This window comes from Lucilia cuprina, chromosome 3 (genome assembly GCF_022045245.1).
Source record: "Lucilia cuprina isolate Lc7/37 chromosome 3, ASM2204524v1, whole genome shotgun sequence".
NCBI lineage: Eukaryota > Metazoa > Arthropoda > Insecta > Diptera > Calliphoridae > Lucilia > Lucilia cuprina.
The window spans coordinates 44,361,257-44,380,978 of NC_060951.1; the positions used below are offsets into that span (position 1 = coordinate 44,361,257).

At 23.9% G+C, this 19,722-nt stretch overlaps 1 protein-coding gene across 1 annotated transcript in view; it reads left to right on the forward strand.

Moving 5' to 3' along the window:
- Nucleotides 1-219: 219 nt before the first annotated feature.
- Nucleotides 220-19,722, forward strand: part of LOC111688381 (GAS2-like protein pickled eggs) — an 88,191-nt gene continuing 68,688 nt past the window's right edge. Inside the window, exon 1 of the mRNA XM_046946765.1 lies at nt 220-515. Coding sequence (XP_046802721.1) covers nt 348-515 — 168 coding nt within the window. The 5' untranslated portion in view covers nt 220-347. The remainder of the gene's footprint in view (nt 516-19,722) is intronic.

Consider the following 19,722-nt stretch of genomic DNA (forward strand, 5'->3'; position numbering starts at 1 on the left):
GAACTCCCAGTTTTATTTTCATTTGTCATGAAAATTTAGTCCCTCTTTCTCTTCTTAAAACAAAACGTTATGGCTTTAAGTATTAGTCATAAAATCAATTTTACTTTTATAAACCAAAATATGTGTTGCTTTACTTAAAAAAATAAATGAAAATAAATATTTTATTAAAATTAAAATATTTGCCAAACCCCTAATTACACTAACAAAATTTTATCTGAAAAAAAGGGGAAATTAGAAGAAAAAAAATTTTTAAAACTTCACAAACTTGCCTTAATTAGAAAAAAAAAATAAAAAAAGAATTTCAACTCGACAATTATAAAACATTAAAAGAAATAAACCAAAACAAAATGGCGTTGCTCGAGGCACGACCATATCGACCCTTCAAGTCGAGTGAAGAATATTTGGAAGCAATGAAAGAAGATTTAGCCGAATGGATGAACACACTTTATCCGGAATTAACAATAAATGCAGAAAATTTTATGGATCGTTTGGATACGGGTGTGGCATTGTGCAAGGTGAGTTATCATTTAGTTTTTCTTCAATCAATTTTTTGTAAAAAGTTTTATAAAATGAAAATTTTTAAAGTAAATAACTCTAAATGCTTTAAATAGACAACTGCAGTAATAATGCGGTATAATAAATAATCAAAATAAATTACAGTTGCCTTAACTAGGATAACATGCAAGAAAAAGTTCATTTAACCTTTTAGCATGAACTGAAACAGGAGCAATGACTGACATTTGTTATAAGTTTGGTTGCTTTTAATTTCAAATATTTGTTGAGTTTGATGAGAAAATCTCATTGTCATCATCATGTCTGACATCAGATGTAATGACAATGCAAGGACAATTAAATTCCACCACAAGGAGAAGGACATTTAGTTAGATTGCAGAAAAAAAACAAAATTACAAAAGGTCATGAATGAGTCATTGGCTGAAATATAAAAGACTTGCTCTAGTATGTTAATAGATAAGTCAATAGTTAATAGACTAAGTCCATAAACTTATTCACTGACTAAAACATAGACTAGGTCATGGACTATTAATACATTAATGGACTCCATAGGTTCACTCAATAGATAACTCAAAGGACTAGTTCATATATAAGTCAAGAGAGTGGCCAGTAGATTAGTCCATATTAGTCAATAGACTAGTCCATAGACAAGTCAATAGACCACTCAAGAGACAAGTCCATAGACTATTCAAAAGATTAGTCCAGAAACTACTCAATAGACTAGCTAAGAGACTAGTCCATAGACCAGTTGGTAGTACTTCCAAAAGAATAATATTTATCAGCACTAAATGAATTTGTTTTATCTTTTGTGGAAGTGATGTTAATTGACTTCTAAAGAAGCAAAAGTAATCCATTATTTTTCTAATTGAAGTTATATATTATTTCTATAATACTAAAATTTCACTTCTTAATAACTTAAAAAAAAACATAAAAATTACTTCCTAAGAATGACTTCAGATGTAGTGAATTTAGCATCAAACAAAAAGAACAGCCCTCCTATGACAAGCCTATGTTAAAATCATAACTTCTTCAGGTCTTCCATGGAGTTAATTCTACATCTTTTTCGTTTCTTTGGAAGTTTTTTTGCAGGTATGCAAGTCACCACTTAACTACACCTAAGTAATGCAGAATGTATACAAAAGTCCTTAGGTCCGTATTTTAATCAATTCTTTTATTCTACTTAAGATGTTTCTAAAACATTATTCCTTTTTTTAGTTTAAACTCTACAAATCATATTTTTTAATAGATTTATGTTATGTATTTTTTTACCTTTAAGACAAAACACGGAAATCATTGTTTATGTTTATCTGAAAGAAATTTCTTGTTTTCCTATTTTGTTTATTTAAAATTTCTTTTAATGTTTCTTTTACAAAAATCTGCATACAGATGTGTGTTTTCTTTAAAAAAAAATTAGAAAATAATATTTATTGACTTGCCGCAAAAGGTGTTGTTTTTATTAGCTTAAAGACTCCCCCCAACTTTAAGGAAGTAAATATCATAAAGAATTTTTTTAACATTAAACTCCCTAAAGTAGACAAAAATGTTCACTTTCAAACATGTTTTAACAAGTTTTTAAATTTTTTTGGAAGAAAACATTAATTCTAAAGTTGTAAAATATGGTTCTTATCATGAGAAGCTGTTTGCTGTATTAATAAACTTTTATGAGAAAGTTTACAAGTTCTTGGGGATTATGGCATTTGTCTATTAAATGTTTTTTTTTTCAAAGATAATTTTGTTTGATCGCCCTCTTGTTTAAATAAAAAAAATCAAATTGAACTTTTTACTTGGACTTTATTCATACATTTCATTTGTTTGGATTTGTTTAAAAAAAGGGGTAAGAATTTAAAAAAAATAATGTGACCAACTAAATTTGGAGGAATATCTCCCAAATTAAAAAAATATATGTAAACTTCAAGGTGTAGTCATTATAAATTTAATTTTACCAAATTTTTAAAGATTTTTCTCTTATAAAATTGTATTAAGTATTAAAATTTAAAAAAAATTTTTTTGAAACTGTTTTTGAAAATTCCTCTAAATTCAAATTTTTGAGATAAAAGCAAAATTATTTTAAAATATGTTAGCAAAGACTCTTGGCAACTTTTTAAAAATTATTAAAAAAAATGTAATTAACTAATAGGAAAGTTGTTTTAATATTTTGAAAAAATTTACACTAAAATTAAAAAAATTCTATTTTTAAATATTGATTTTGAATATTTCTCAAAATTTGGGTTTTTGAGATAAAAGAAAAAAACTTTCAGTGAATGTTAGATAAAGATCATGGAAATTTTTAAATTATAAATGATATATTGTTTATAAATTATAAATTATTTATACAAAATTATATTTATTAATAAGAAATTTTTAATATTAAAAAAAATACACCAAAAAAAAAAGTACTGATTTATAAAATTCCTCAAAATTTGAGTTTTAGAGATAAATTCAAAAATATATTAGAATATGTCAACAAAAGGCAATTTGGCAATTTTTAAAAATTGTTTAAAATTTTTTATATAAGTTAATACGATTTTTTTAAAAATTTTCCAAAAAATGTTACACAAATATGAAAAAAAAAAAAATATTTTTAAATATTAATTTTAAAAAATTCAGCAAAATTTCAGTTTTAGAAATTAAAACAAAAATATTTTAGAGAATATTAGCAAAAGGTCTTGGCAATTTTTAAAAATTATTAAAAAATATAAATTTATTATTAAGATTTTTTAAATATTCCAAAAAATTACGACAAAATAAAAAAAAATATTTTCAAATATAAATTTTGAAAATTCGTTAAAATTTTAGTTTTTAAAATAAAAGCAAAATGTTTTGGAAGATGTTAGCAAAAGGTCTTGGCAATTTCCAAAAATTATTTCAAAATGTTTATATTTACTAATACGAAAGTTTTTAAAAAAAAATCCAACAAAATTTTCATCAAAATAAAAAATTTTGTTTTCAAGTACTAATTTTGAAAATTTTCTAAAAATTTTAGTTTTTGAGTTAAAAGCAAAAAAGTTTCAGTAAATGTTAGCTAAATGTCATGGTAACTTTTAAAAATTATTTACAAAAATTTTTATTTATTAATACTATTTCTTTTTTTTAATATTCCAAAAAAATTTTAGTCAAAATAAAAAAAATTGTTTTCAAGAACCAATTTTGAAATTTTCTCAAAATTTGAGTTTTTGAGTTAAAAGCAAAAAAGTTTCAGTGAATGTTAGCTAAAGGTCGTGCAATTTTTAAAATTTTTTTAAAAGTTTTCTTAACATTAAAACAAAAGTTTTTAGGAAAAAACTAAAATCATGGTTAAAAAAATAAAAACAATTTTTCACACTTTTGTACTTTTAAAATTTATTTAATTTTTTTTTTTAAATTGTAAACTATTAAATCTAAAAGAAGAAATCTGAAGAAAACAAAAGCTTTCTATAAATTAAATCAATCAATAAATTAAACTCTTCACTCATTATTCTAAAATTATTTTCCCATAACAATTTTTCGTTTGCTCACATACGGTCACGTTCTGCTGTCTAGTTGTGTTTAGCTGCATTAGCAGCAGTGGCAAGTTGCACATTATGATGAATGTCTATTTGAAAAAATCATGCAACTGTTTTCTATGCGTAAATTGAAAACCTGCCCAATACGACGGAAAAGATCAGTGTGGTTTTGAGTGTGAATATTAAGATAAACATTTAACAACAAACATAACAAAAATGTATTAATGAAAAAAAAGTGTAAATCTTGTTGCTCATCAACAAACATCTGGCTGTGAGTTTTTCCCCTCTCAGACATTAGCATCATATTTATTCATTTGTTAGTTAAAATATTGTTTTAAATGATTATTTTTTTCGAGTTGTTGAGGTGCAACATCCAATGTTTTTATCAACATATAATTCCAGTAGTTCTTTCTTCGAATATATTTTTTATTTATTTACAGTAGCTAACAATACAAGCATTAGCAAACATTTAATATACAACATTATTTCATGTTTTGCTAAATGTTTCGCTGTTATTTTTTTACATTAAAAAACAGGGAACGGCACAAAGAGTTTATAAGTTTCATAAATTTCAAAAAGATCACAAGTGTTAAGATTTGGTAGAAAGCATAAAAACCTATTTTTTCTCTGTATTTGTAAACACCTGCTTACATTCGTTCCCTGTTACCCATGGCTGCCTTCCAATGATTTCATGATGATGCTATTGCAATCAACCATTCATTCCATTCATTTCTTTCTTTGAAAAAAAAAACTTTTGTTTTAACATGTGAATCGAATGGGTTTTGGCTTTTGGTCTGAGTAAATATTGATTTTCTTTCTTTTTCCACATTATTATTTGCTAATGTTATTGTTGTTTTAGTTGTGGCATGAACACATGTTCCCTCAACATGTTCTTTTTTTCCCTGTGATATGTCGTCTCTATGGAAATTCATCATGTTTTTTTTCTTTACAAATTTTTTGTGTTTTTATTACTTTTTGCTTTAAAACTTTTGTAATTTGTTTTTAGTTGTTTCATGTTATTTTATTTGTTTAATAAAAAAAGGCGTAAAAAAGTTTTATTTTCTTTTATGATCTTGTCAAATTCATGGTTTATGGTAAATAATAAAATTTTCGACAAAAGTTTAAGAAAAACTATGGAAAAAATTAAGAAAATAAAAAATGCAACAAAGATTTATAGAAACGAGCTAAGAATTTCAGCTGTTGCTTAAAAATTAAAGAAATTGTAAAAGCGATTTTAATAATATCCTTAGAAAGCACTAGTTACGCAACTAGTTACTATAACAAATTAAAAGCAACTAATCAATATTACAATAAAAAATTGTATTAAACAAAAATGCTTGAAAAAGTTTTCTTTAAATTTTCAAATTATGACGTTTTTTGAATTTTTTTTTTAAAATTTGAGATTTTAACAAAATGTGAAAAAAACTTTTTGTAAAAGCAAGATCAATGTCTTAGTAATTTTTAAAAATTATTCAAAAAAAAAATTAGTTTTGTTATTACAGAAGTTTTACAAAATATTTGAAAAGTGTCAACTTAATAAACAAAAACTCAAATTTCAAATACTGATTTTAAAAATTTGTCAAAATTTGAGATTTTAACAATAATTTAAAAAAAGTTTTAGTAAATGATAGATAAAGGTTTTAGGAATTTTAAAAAATTATTTAACAAATTTATTTTTATTATTAAACATATTTTAACAAATTTTTGAAAAAATTATAAAAAAAAAAATTTTTAAAAAATGAGAAAATTCTGACTTTGAAAATTTGTCAAAATTTTATATTTTGACAAACATTAAAAAAAGTTTTTGTATAGGATAGCTAAAAGTCTTAAGAATTTTATAAAATTATTGAAAACAAAATTTATTTTTATTATTACAGAAATTTTAAATTTTTTTAAAAAAATATCCATTTAATAAATAAAAACTCAAATTTTAAATACTGATTTTGAAAATTTGTCAAATTTTAAGATTTTAACAAAAATTGAAAAAAGTTTTAGTAAATGATAGCTAAAGGTCTTAGAAATTTTAAAAAATTATTTAACAAATTTATTTTTATTACTAAAGATATTTTAACGAATTTTTTAAAAAATTATCACATAATAAATAAAAATTTTAATTTAAAATTCTGACTTTGAAAATTTGTCAAAATTTGAAATTTTAACAAAAATTGAAAAAAACTTTTTGTAAAAGATAGATCATTGTCTTAGTAATTGTTAAAAATTATTCAAAAAAAATATTTTTATTATTAAAAAAAATTTTAACAATTTTTGAAAAAATTTCAACTTAATAAATAAAAACTAAAATTTCAAATACTGATTTTTAAAAATTTGTCAAAGTTCGAGATTTTAACAAAAATTGAGATAAGTTTTAGTAAAAGATAGATAATCTAAAGAATGTTAAAGAAATATTTAAGAAATTTTGAAAAATAATTTACAAAAATATTATGAAGTATTTGAAAAATTTTAAATCTTTTTCTACTTTTACAATCCCTTTTAAATTTCCCCCTTTGCTAAGATTTTTAATTCTAATGTCACTCCCACTTGGGATATTGAAATCCGACTTCCTGTTGCTAACTCTCTACAAACAGTTTATTTTATCTCACTTTTCTATCACCTACTTATCGCTTACATTTATAGTTCAGTTGTTACAATTTATTATCATCTTTTGTGTCAAAATGTAACATTTCAAATTCAATTTTAATTACTTGTGTTGAAGGATTTAACTAATTTAAAGAAAAGTTATTTATAACATATTCTTTTATTTAAAACTTTTCATTATTTAAATTGTGTCCTTAAAAGCAAATCGTAAATAAAAAGAAAATAAGTCAAAAATGTCTATATTTATCATACAATTGCCTACACAGACCGCATACCCTGCTAGTTTGAGTGATGATGCTCTACTTTAAGAGACAATTTAAAAGAATTCTGTTAACTTTAGCTAGAAGAATAGCAATTGGATACTTTATGAACTACAAAGTCCCAGTATGGTAGCTAGTCTCTAGTGTCTATATTTATCTACAATTGCCAACACAGACAAGATTCTCTGGTGATATGATTATGCTCTAGCTAAAGATGTTAAACAAAGAATTTAAAGTAATTCTTTTAACTTTAGCTAGAAGAAAAATAAGTGAATATTTTATAGACTACAAAAACCCAATATGGTAACTAGTCCCTTGTGTCTACATTTGTCCACAATTGCCAACATAGACTACATACTCTACTGGTGTGATTATGATTTAACAAAGAATTTAAAAGAATTCTTTTAACTTCAGCTAGAAGAAAACTAATTGGATATTTTTTGGACTACAATGAACCAGTATGGTAACTAGTCTCTACTGTCTATATTTATCCACAATTGCCAACACAGATAACATACCCGGCTGCTATGAGCTTTTATAATCTAACTAAAGATGTTAAACAAAGACTTTTAAAGAATTCTTTCAACTTAAACTAGAATTAATATAATTACATATTTTATAGACTACTTAGATCTAGTATAGTAACTAGTCTCTAGTAGTCTGTGTATGGCTTTGATTCTACTGTTTACAATAACAAAATTTTCTCACTAGTTTCACAAACACCAAATCATAAGCTTCAGATTGTTTAGAAACACTTAATCCTATGTTTGATTACCGGGGATGTGAAAAATAATAAATTGCAATATTTCCTATTAACAAAACTGCAGGGTTTTCAAGCACAAAAATACACTTAGAACTCATGTGCCAAGGAGTCTGTATTGATATCTTTATTTGTCTTATAACCAATAGTCTTCTTCAATACATATAAAAAATATCCTTTACAAATATCCTTAAAATAACATATACACACATGTTTGGGTAAACAAAACATGACAAATAACAATTGACATGTTAAATCAAACAAAACAGACAAATAAGCAACAGAGTAGGGAATACACAAGACTTGTCACTCAACCCCAGTTAATTAAAAAGACAAAGACAACAACTCAAGGACTTTGTTAAGAGATTTTAATCTTAAAATCATACAAAAAAGTCCTTTAAAGAAAATTGTTTTTTAAGTGTAATTGAACATTTTAAAAATTTTACAAAATTTTGGGTTGAATTTGTTATATTTATATTAAAATAACTAAATATTTTACTTAGTTGGCTTAAAGCCAACTTATATTTTAGTTTAACAAACTAAACTTTTCTTTTGTTATGGCTTAAAGTCCATTAAAATTTAGAAATATAGACCAAAAACTTTGTAAAACGTGCCAGTTGCAAAAAATGTCTTCCTGTTTTGTGTTTTTTCATTTTTTTTGTTTTGTTTATGACAAAAAGAAAAGCAAGACTTTTAGTGAAATTTTCTAAAAATAACAGAAAATCCATAAAACTAAATGTTTAGCAAGGAACAGGAACAATAAACTTGAGGTAAAAATTCTTTATATTTATTTTATGTTGTTTTTTGTGAAATATAGAAAACATGTATCTGTTGGTTTAAAAATAGTTTGGAAAACTTTCTTGTCCTTTGGTTATGGTATTCTTTTGGTGTAAAAACCTTTTACTATATAGTATTTTAGTTTCTTTTCTTTCTAACATGCTTTAATGAACATTATGGTCTCATCTCTTTAGGACAAAATATATTTTTATGTTATAAAATTAAAATTCTAAAAAAATTTAATTTTAATTACATTGTAAGTCATTATTTTATAGTGGTAATGTCATTGTAAGGCAAGTACTTACCACAATCACTTACAAGTAATAAGAAAAGTCAGTCAATGTACATATATCGTATGCAAAAATGTATACAGTTTGTATATCTTTTCGAAGAAGCAAGTAAAAGAAAGTATTTATAACACATTTTATCAATAAGACGTTATTTAAGTACTTCTATGAGAACGACATATATTAGTCATTGAAACGAATGTTATCAGGTAATAGGTTGCATTATATTACCAAATTTTTGCTAAGTAGTTGTATAAATTGTTGAAAAATATTCCAGCAAATACTTGTCTTGAGACTTGAAACAAATCCTTGAAACTTTACTCTATACTTCTTGCATTACTTGGGGATAATAAAAGGGCATGTCTAATGGTTTCTATTGTTAAATATTAAATTTTTAAAATATTTGAACACTTTTCTTGCTCATAATGTAAAGAAAGATATTTAAACAAATTTTTCTTAGGGAAATATTGAAATAAAGTTTAATACAAACATTTTTAAGTTTTCAATAATTGACTTTGAAAATTTGTGAAAATTTTTTGGAAAATTTGAGTTTTTAAAAGAAATACAAACAAAATCTAACTAAAGTTGAGAATTGAGAATTCGTAAAAATTGTTTTTAAATTGTTTCATTTACAAAAAAGTTTTTGCAAAATTTCAAAAAAAGTTTGAAAATAAAATTAAAAATTTTAATTAATTTCGAAAATTCACCAAAATTAGAGACTTCATGATAAATGCGAAATGTTTGCTACAGATGTTTTATCAAAGCCTTGGTAATATTTGGAAATAACTTAAAAAAAATTTTAGTTTAATTTAAATAAAAGTTTTTAGAAAATTACAAAAAAAGTTCCGTATTAAAATAACAAAAATTTTATTTTTTAAGACAAACTTAGAAAATCCGCTAAAAATTGAGTTTTAAAGATAAATGCAAAAAGTATGATGTTTATATTCTATCAAGGTCTTGGTAATATTTGAAAATTATTTTAAAAATTTTAGTTAAATTTAGACAAACGTTTTTTTGAAAATTAAAAAAAAATTAAAGTTCCTTATTTATATAATAGATATTTTTAATACAAACTTATAAAATTCACCCAAATTTTAGATCTTAAGATAAATGCGAAAAGTTTGCCATGGACGTTATATCAAGGTCTAGGGAATATTTAAATATTATTTCTAAAAAAAATTGTTTCATTTAAGAAAAAGTTTATAGAAAATTTGAAAAAATTTCTTGCAAAAATGAAAAAAAAAATTGTTTTTTAAGACTTACTTAGAAAATTTGACAAAATTTGAGATTTTAGGACAAGTGCAAAGAGTTTGGTGTAGATTTTATTTTAATGTTTTGGTTATATTTAAAATAATTTAAAAATTTTAGTTAAATTTAGACAAAAGTTTTTGCAAAATTAAAAAAATTCCTTAAAAAAATATAAAATAATTTTCTTGAACTCTAACTTAGAAAATTCACCAAAATTTAAGTTTTTAACATAAATACGAAAAAATTGCTCTTAATATTATTTTAAGGTCTTGGTAATATTTAAAAATTATTTTAGAAAATTTAGTATAATTTACACAAAAATTTTTACAAAATTAAAAAAAAGTTCCTTACAAAATTATCAAATATTTTTTTTTTAACTCTAACTTAGAAAATTCGCCTAAATTTGAGTTTTTAAGATAAATAAGAAAAAATTGCTGTAAATGTTGTTTTAAGGTCTTGGTATTATTTAAAAATTATTAAAAAAAATTAACTGAGACAAAATTTTTTGCAAATTTAAACAATATTGCTTACAAAAACTGAAAAATTTTGTTTTCTTTAGGATTAAATAAGAAAATTCGCTAAAATTTGAGATTTTAGTCCTTGTTAATATTTAAAAATTATTTAAAAAAATTTAGTTAAATTTAGACAAAAGTTTTTTGCAAAATTTAAAAAAAATGTTCCTTACTTAAATTTAAAAAAATGTTTTTTAACTACCAACTTCGAAAATCTGCCAAAATTTTAGTTTTTGAGATAAATTCAAAAGTTTGCAGCATTTATTATTTTAAGGCCTTGCAAATTTTTTTAAGTTATTTTAAAAAATAAGTTTAATGAAGAAAAATTTTGCGAAATTTAAAAAAAAATTGCTACAAAAACTGGAAAAAAAATTTTATTTTAAAAAATCTGCCAAAATTTTAATTTTTGAGATAAATGCCAAAGTTTGTTTTATATGAAAGTTAAAAGCCTTGTCAATTTTTTAAAATTATTTTAAAAATTTTTCCTTCTATTAATATTAATTTTTAGCAAAATTTTAAAATTCTTAATTTAAGTAAAAATTTCAGTTTTTAAGATAAATAAGAAATGGTTTCTGCAAGGCAACCTGGTCCAACTCCTTATTAAGAGTTAAAAAATAATTGAGCAATCATATTATCGAACTTAAAATATTCCCAAAACAACTTTTCATTCTCAACACTTTGTCGAACAAACTTTAATTTTATATTTATTTCTATATTGATGAATATAATAAAATACATATAAACTGCATTTCAACATGCCACAACATGTTTAATTATGCCATAGAAAACATGACACAACATGTCCTTGTTTTTCTTGCAATAAGCAGTTTTGCCATAATTTTGCTAAAACTCTAATAGATTTAGTAAAGGTACAACAAAAAATTCCCTTTCCTTACAACTAACAACAAAATATGTGTATGTACATAATAAAAATATAAGGTTTACATGTATTTTACAACATTATTACATTGATAAGATGAAGAGAGTAAAGGAGGGGAAAAAATGGCAAACATACATGGAAAATAAATACATACATAAATACTAATATGCTGTGTATCCATATCTCAAACCCCTGGTGGGAGGTAAATTTTTCATCGAAGGAAAAACGTACCCTTATCACATACATATGACTAAGTGTGAGTGAGTGTAAACTTATTTCAATGATACTTATGGCTGCACAAACATAAAATGTATATTATTTCAGTTTCTAATATTGTTATCAACATGTAGCGAGTGTATTTATGAGTATTTATGTTTCATACCTTATGCCATCATTGCCTAACATTTTGTCAAGGCCTTTTTTCTCTAAATACATTTTTATAAAAATATTTTTTTCCATTTTTCTCCTAAATCATAAAGTAAAAAAAAAATCTATTAAAAAAAGACCATAACAGAAGAGAAGAAGAACAACTAAAAAATGCAATAATATAACCTGCAGTGTTTTTGTTATTAAAGTGAAAATTTAATTTATCATTATGCCACAGTAAAAAAGAAAAGAATCACAGTTTAGCGGCTGCTGCTGCTGACTGACTGCCAAACTGTTAGGCATTCAGCCAGAGTCAGTTAAACTTTGTAACAGTCATGACTGTCAACTGTGGCAGTCAGTTGCTGTTACAGCCCTGTAGCTATGGGACTTAAAACAAAACACACATGTGGCATTTTGTATCTTTTTTTTGCATTTTTACTTGCATAGAGAAACAAAGCTGGGCGCTAGAAAGGGAGCCTTGAATTGTTTAGTAAACCCTGGCAGTTAGTTAGTCAGTCGGTGTTTAGTGACTGACAGTTATTTGTAGTGTCATTATAATTGTATTTTATGCAAGAGAGAGCTGAACAGATATGATATTCATAGGGATGGGAGAAAAACACTTAGAAAAATAATTTAGAAAATTGTTATACAAAATTTTTCTTTAGAAAAAAATTGTTATACAAACATTTTCGTGTTACTGTTAAGCAAAATTATGTTTAAAGAAACAACTGAATACCTGATTTTTTAAATAAAGGATAACTGTTATACATAATTTTTTATAAAACTGTTATATACAAACTGTTAAATACAATTCTTTTTAGGGAAAAAACTAAGATACAAACATTTTTTATAGAATAACTGTTATAAAGAACATTTCCACTTTGTTTTATAGAATTTTGAAAAATAAATCTGTTCTACTAAAAATATTCTATAGAAAAAAAACAGTTTAATACAAATTTTCTTAAACGAACAACTCAAAATTTTACTATAAAAAACTGTTATACACAATTTTTTTCAATAGAAAACTATTATATTAAAATATACAAAAATTGTTATAATCAAAAGTTTCTGTTATACATCAAGTTTTATAAAGACAAATATGTTGTATAAAATTGTATAAAATTATAAAAAAAACTCTTAAATACAAATTTGTTTATAGAGAAAACTGTTTTACACAATTTCTTCAACAGGAAACTGTTATATAAAAGCTTTGTATAGAAAAAAACTGTTATACAAAAATTGAATTTTGAAAAATCAAAACAGTCTTTATAAAAACTGAAAAAACTATTATGCTCAAATTGATGTTATACAAAAAACTGTTATACTCAAAATTTTCTATATGGAAAACTGTTATACATCAAGTTTTATACAGAAAAATGTGTTGCATACAAATTTATTTACAGAAAACTGTTATACTCATACCATAAATATAGAAAAATACTATAGAAAAAAATTATTATACACAAATTTTTGTATAGAAAAAACTGTTATACAAAAATATTTATAGAAAAAACTATTATACACAAATTTAAAAAAAAATTAATAACAATTTATAGAAAAAAACTGTTTTACAAAATTTTTTCTTAAGAAAAACTGTTATACTCAAATTTTTTAATATAAAAAGCTGTTGTAGACAAATTTATCTACATGAAAAACTGTTATACACAAATTCTATAATATGAGCTATTATACACACATTTTTCGATAATAAGAACTGGTATACTCAAATTTTCTTATCAAAAAAAAATTTTCTTAAAATAATACGTTCTAAAGAAAAACTGTTATACACAAATTTTTTACAGACGAAATTGTTATACAGAAATTATTTTGATAGAAAAAACTAAACTTTTTTAAAAGTTTTCTAATTTTGGCTATAAAAAACTGTTATACAAAAATTGTTCTAGACAGTCGTTAGAAATAAATTTTTTATAGAAAAAATGGAATATTTCTTATAAAATATACAATTTTTTCCAGAGAAAAAACTAAAAAAAAACTGATAAACAAACTTTTTCTAAAAATTAACAGTTATACGCATTTTTAACAAATAAAAGTTTAATGTTCTAACGTGTTGTATATAAAGAACTTTTACACCTTAATATAACTGTTATACCTAAAATTTCCTAAAGAAAAAATTTTAATACTCAAAATTTTCTATGAAAAAGATAATTAAGTATATAAATTTTTCTAAAGGAGAAAACTGTTATACAGACATTTTTTTTAAGAAAAACTAATTTTTCTGAAGGAAAACCTAATATTAATACAATATTTCTTATTAAATATACAAATTCTTCTAGAGAAAAAACTGTTATACACAATTTTTTTAAAGGATAAAACTGATTTATATACATTTTTCTAAAGAAAATACTATTAAACGCAAATTTTTAATGATAAAAGTTTTACTCACTAATTTTTTATTTTACACTATAAAATAACTTTTATACTCAAAATTTTCCAAAGAGAAAAAGAATTTTATACTCAAAATTGTCTATAGACAAAACTGTTATAATTAAAATTTTCTCTGAAAAAAATATTATAAAAAAAATTTTCTAACGGAGAAAACTGTTATACAGACATTTTTTTAAAGAAAAAGAAATTTTTATGAAGAAAAAAATTGTTATACAAATTTGTTTTCTTAAAAAAACATTTTTTTGTATAGAAAACTATATTTTAAAAACCTTTAATATATGAATGTATATAACTCAACACTTTCTCCGAGTGTAACTATTCAATATCATAAGACTGCATATATAAATATGTATATATTGTCTCTGTTTGCAATATGGTTACTGTTGAATGCGCTTTTTTTTATCCTCCTGCATTCACTAACTAAATCCCTCTGTCTTCCCTTTCTCCCACCATAACAACGTGTGAGACTCATAAGTGGATTTATATATTCATCATCAAGATCCATAAGAATTTTCAATTGTTGACAGTTTTATACTAGAAAGAAAAAAATACTAAGGCAATACACAAATGCAAATGTGTACATTTAAAACAGTGATGGGTATTTTCTTTAAATAATAAACATACAAGTGCAAAGTTTAGTTTTGTTAAAAAGTTTTTATAACAAAACCTTTTAAGAACAACATTCTGCTTAAGACTTTAACATAAATATATTTCTGATGTTACCCATCACAGCATATTGTTCTCGCCGCAGTATGTGATTGAATGCAAGTGAGAGTACATTTTAACTAAATGAGCAATGCAATCCTTATTGTTTACATTTGCCTGCTGTTTGTTACTGTTGCTGTAATTTCCTTCAAAAAAAACTACAACTAAGAGATATGTAGACATACATACATACATACATACATACATACATACATACATACATACATACATACATACATACATACATACATACATACATACATACATACATACATATGCTTACATAGTATAGTAAATGCCTATAAAAGTAATGAGTGTGGTGTTGCTTGCTGTGTTGGCATTAACAATAATGATGATGATGATGTTGACGATGTGTTTAAGTATGGTGTTGTTGTCATACATGTCATTTGCCTTTATTTTATGTTTTGTTTTTTTTGCAATTAGTATTTTTACTACTGTCTTTCTACTCCTCCTTTTGATTTTGATCCTTTAACTTAAAATTGTTGTGTTCGAGTGCATGTCCGTCCATCCGTCCGTCTGTCTGTGTTTATTACATGGAACTTGTAAATAATTTGTTTTAGTTCATTGATTCATCTGTTGCATTAAAATGTTGTCAGTTTGTTTGTATGTTTTTTCATTTCATTTCGTTTTTTTTTTTTGTTGAGTTATTTACTTTATTTGATTATTTTGTTGTATCTGTTTGCAATGTGTTGTTATTTTTTTTTTCTATTTTTTTCTCCTTTGTTTGTTCTTTAACAATATGTAGTATAGATTGTGACAACTTTTAGAAGAATGGTTTATATTTATTTGTCTTTTTAATTATTTCCTGTGAACAACAACAACAACATGAGAATGGGTTTTAATTACTTATTATTTTGTGTACATTTACATTGAAATTGTTGTTATTTTATAGAGTAAATAATGTTATAGTTATTAGTTTGTATTTTAATTCTTTTAATAGCTTGGTAATTTATGTTGAGTGCAAAATAACAGCTTAGGGAGAACGAATGTTTAATTAGAGGCTTTTAGAAGCTTTATAAAAGGAGACGTTAACAAGGCAATCGAAATCATTTTTATCAGATAAGGTAATTATTTATATATTACCAAATGAGAATTATATGGTTTATTTGAATGTTAAGTTCCAAGTTATAGAAAAAACTGTTATAAAAAACTGTTATACAAAACTGTTATACAAAACTGTTATACAAAAAATTTTCTAATGAAAACTGTTATACATAAAATATTCTGTTGAACATCCTGCTATATACATATTGTCCATAGAACGAAAACTCTTATACTCATACTTTTCTAAAGAAAAAACTTTAATACTCAAAATTTTCTATAGAAAAAACTCTCATATAGAAATTTTTCTTTATAAAAGATTGTTAAACACCTGCCTTTTCTAGAAAAGATTGTTATACACATTTTAAAGCGAAACCTACCTACCTTTTTGGGAAAAGATTGTTATACACATTCTTTAAGTGAAACTGTTATACAACTTTTTCTTTATAAAAAATTGTTATACACATTTTAAAGCGAAACTGTTATACAACCTTTTCCTTAAAAAAAAAAACTGTTAAATACCTGCCTTTTCTGGAATAGATTGTTATACACATTCTAAAGCGAAACTGTTATACAAATTTTTCTTTATAAAAAATTGTCATACAACATTTTTCTTTATAAACAATTTTTATTTACAATTTATTTCTATAGAAAAACTGTTATACACCTATTTTTCATTAAAAAATACTGTTATACAGATTGTTAATAGAAACTGTTATATGCCTTTCTATATTTACTTTTCTTTGAAAAAGATTGTAAAACACATTTTAAAGCGAAACCGTTATACATCTTTTTTGTCAGAAAATATTATCCAAATTTTTCTTTATAAAAAAAATGTTATTTAAAAATTATTTTATAAAAGAAAACTGTTATAAACATTCTGTTATACGCCTATTAAAAAAAAATCAGCACAAGAAAAATGTTTCCCAAAATTTTCTATAGAAACAACAGCTATATTTAAATTGTATATGCAACTGTTATACAGGAAATTTTCAATGAAAAAAATCTTAAATTGTTAATAGTTCTTTTCTGTACAAAAACACTTGTTTAGTATAAAAAAGGATCGACAAAGTTTCCAGCAACATGTTGCTAAATCGCAACATGTTAACGAAACCATTTATAATTTCAACAGTTAAAAGGAAAAATATGCTGCTTGTTGCTTAACTAATACAGCAACATGTTGTTGTATTATAATTTGTTATTGTTTTTTATTCCTGTTAGTAGAATATATAGCAACAAATCCATTTATTTAATAATTTTAAATTTAAAAACATTTAAGCAAATTTTTTAGAAAACATTTTAGTTTTTTTTTAAGCAACATACATATTTTCTGTAATTTTTCTGCTCAAAATATTAAGCAACATATTGCTAAAAAATAAAAATTCTTAGAATTTTGTAGGAATAATAAAAATAATTTGTTAGTTTGAAAAATAAATCTATTAAAAACTCTTTTTTAGTAAAAAGGTTTAAGCAGCATATTTTCTTTAATGTTGCAGCTCAAAATTTCAAGCAACATGTTGCTAAAAAATATAAATTCTTAGAATTTTGTAGGAAAAAAATATACTTCTTTAGTTTGAAAAATAAATTTATTGAAATATTTTTGTTTTTATTTTGTCTTTAAATTTAACCTTCTAGCAACATGTTGCTTAAACAAATTATGTAGTAACATATACATTCTAAGTTTTGTAAAACTCCAAAAGTTTAAAATATAAGAATCGATTTCAACAACTTATAGTTTAGAAACAAAAGGTACAAGATAATTTCCATTAAATTTTTAACTCAAGCAACATGTTGCTTAAACAAAAGTTTTCATAATTTTGTAACATTTAAGCGAATGTTTAAATAATAAATAAATAATTAAGAAAACATAACATTTTGTAATTTTGTGTATGACAAAATTGATTGAACAACATGTTACTCTGTATAGGCAACTAGTTTGAGACAACTGGCAACATGTCGCTTAAATAAAAGTTTATAAAATAAATAACTAGTTATGTTTTTGTTTTCCTTCCCTTTCTTTCTTAATTCTAAGAAATATTGAATAAAATTTAATTTTAAAATAGTTTTTGCACTTTTTTTGAAAAATATTCTTTTTAAATTAAATAAGAAACATTTTGCCTACTTGCAAGACTGATTAGAGATAAGCATAATGTAAGGTGTAGTTCAGCAACAAAAGACCGTTATTATTACAAACAAAACACCAATAAAATTAACACAAAATTGTCATAAAACATGATTGTGTGATAAAATAAAAATAAAAAGGAAAAAAGCCGACTAAGATCCCAATAATAAATATTTCCTAGAACATATTTATTTTGTTAAATCACAACCCCTGTCACACAACAATCCTTAAAACATCAAACAGCACTTGTATTGATTATTAAAAAAAGACTCTTTCTAGACAAAATCCAAGCAAGATCAGCAACAGAAAACAATCAAGGAACAAACAAAAAAAAAATGCAACATTAACCACAAACAGATCTTACTGTGAGGTCTATTATCACACACTTACTTTACATTTTTAAAATGCACTTTAAGGCAGCAACTAGCCTTCAAATCTACTATAATGAGAGATGGCATCACAATGTTAAACTCCCTGAGGTACACAAGTAGAAAACAGAAGAAGATCTCTTAACAAGATCTTTTTTTATGTTCAAGTACTCACAAACCATTTCTCATACACAAAACTGGCCTTTAATTTCCATTCTCAGCTCTGCGGGAGTTTTCAAAAAAGAATCTCAATAATTCTGTGAGAATTATATAAGTCTGAGCGGAAATTCTTAAGAAATCTTTAGATGTTGACAGTTTAAAAAAAATCACACTAGAGAAATATTTAAAGAAAAAATTAATTCTTCGAAAAAAAAAATGATCATCGTTTTTAAATAAAAATAATTTTTGAATAAAACTGTTAAAATTGACAAGTAATTAATAATTGAAATAAATAATTTTTATTAAAATATTTATTAAACAAAGAAAATTAATATTATGTAAATCTTTGTCTGTATTTCTTTGTGGTCTTGCAATTGGCCTCCAGCAAGCATAACTGTGACGTCTGTGGCGCCATTAGCCCAGTGCTTATTTCTCTTACAAGAATGGAAGGAAGATCATTTTTAAACATCTCAGGGAATCTGCTATTCAAATGAAAACATCTTGTTAAGAAAAGTTGTTTTCTTCTTAATTTTTATCTTGTTTGTCTTTGCTTAAACATTATTTTATGATGTGTTTCCGCCATCCCCTGCATTTGGAGTCTGTTTCTTGTTGTTATTTTTTTTTTCGAGAGAAAAAAATCTTCTAGATGCATTTTGGCGCACAGAGCGTAAAATGTTAATTAAAATAAAGAATGAAATGAAAAGTAATAAAATATACAACAGACACATTTAACAAATGTTGAAAATGAAAATCAAACAAATGTGTTTGCTGCTCCTTCGTATGCGTTTCGATCTTTAAAATGTTAAGATACGGGCAACAGAAAAAAATTTCACTTGTTGTAGATACAAGTTGCAATAAGTAATTTTTATATGTTTTCCAAAGAATTTGTTAATTTAACTAGAATCGATGTTAAAAGTAGGCAGGCATATGTTTGAGAGGTGAACTAAAAGGGTATTCAGAGTAATTCAATATGAGGCTAGCTATATTTTGAAGTTAAGCTTAAAGCAACATGTTGCTAAACATTGTTTGTAAACTATTTTGCTTAAATTTTATACTAAATTTAGTTTAGATTAAGCTTGTTCTAAGCATTCAGTATTAGCTCAGTTGTAGTTTAGTTCTGTTCTAGTTCTGTTCTAGTTCTATTTTAGTTCTGTTCTAGTTCTGTTCTAGTTCTGTTCTAGTTCTGTTCTAGTTCTGTTCTAGTTCTGTTCTAGTTCTGT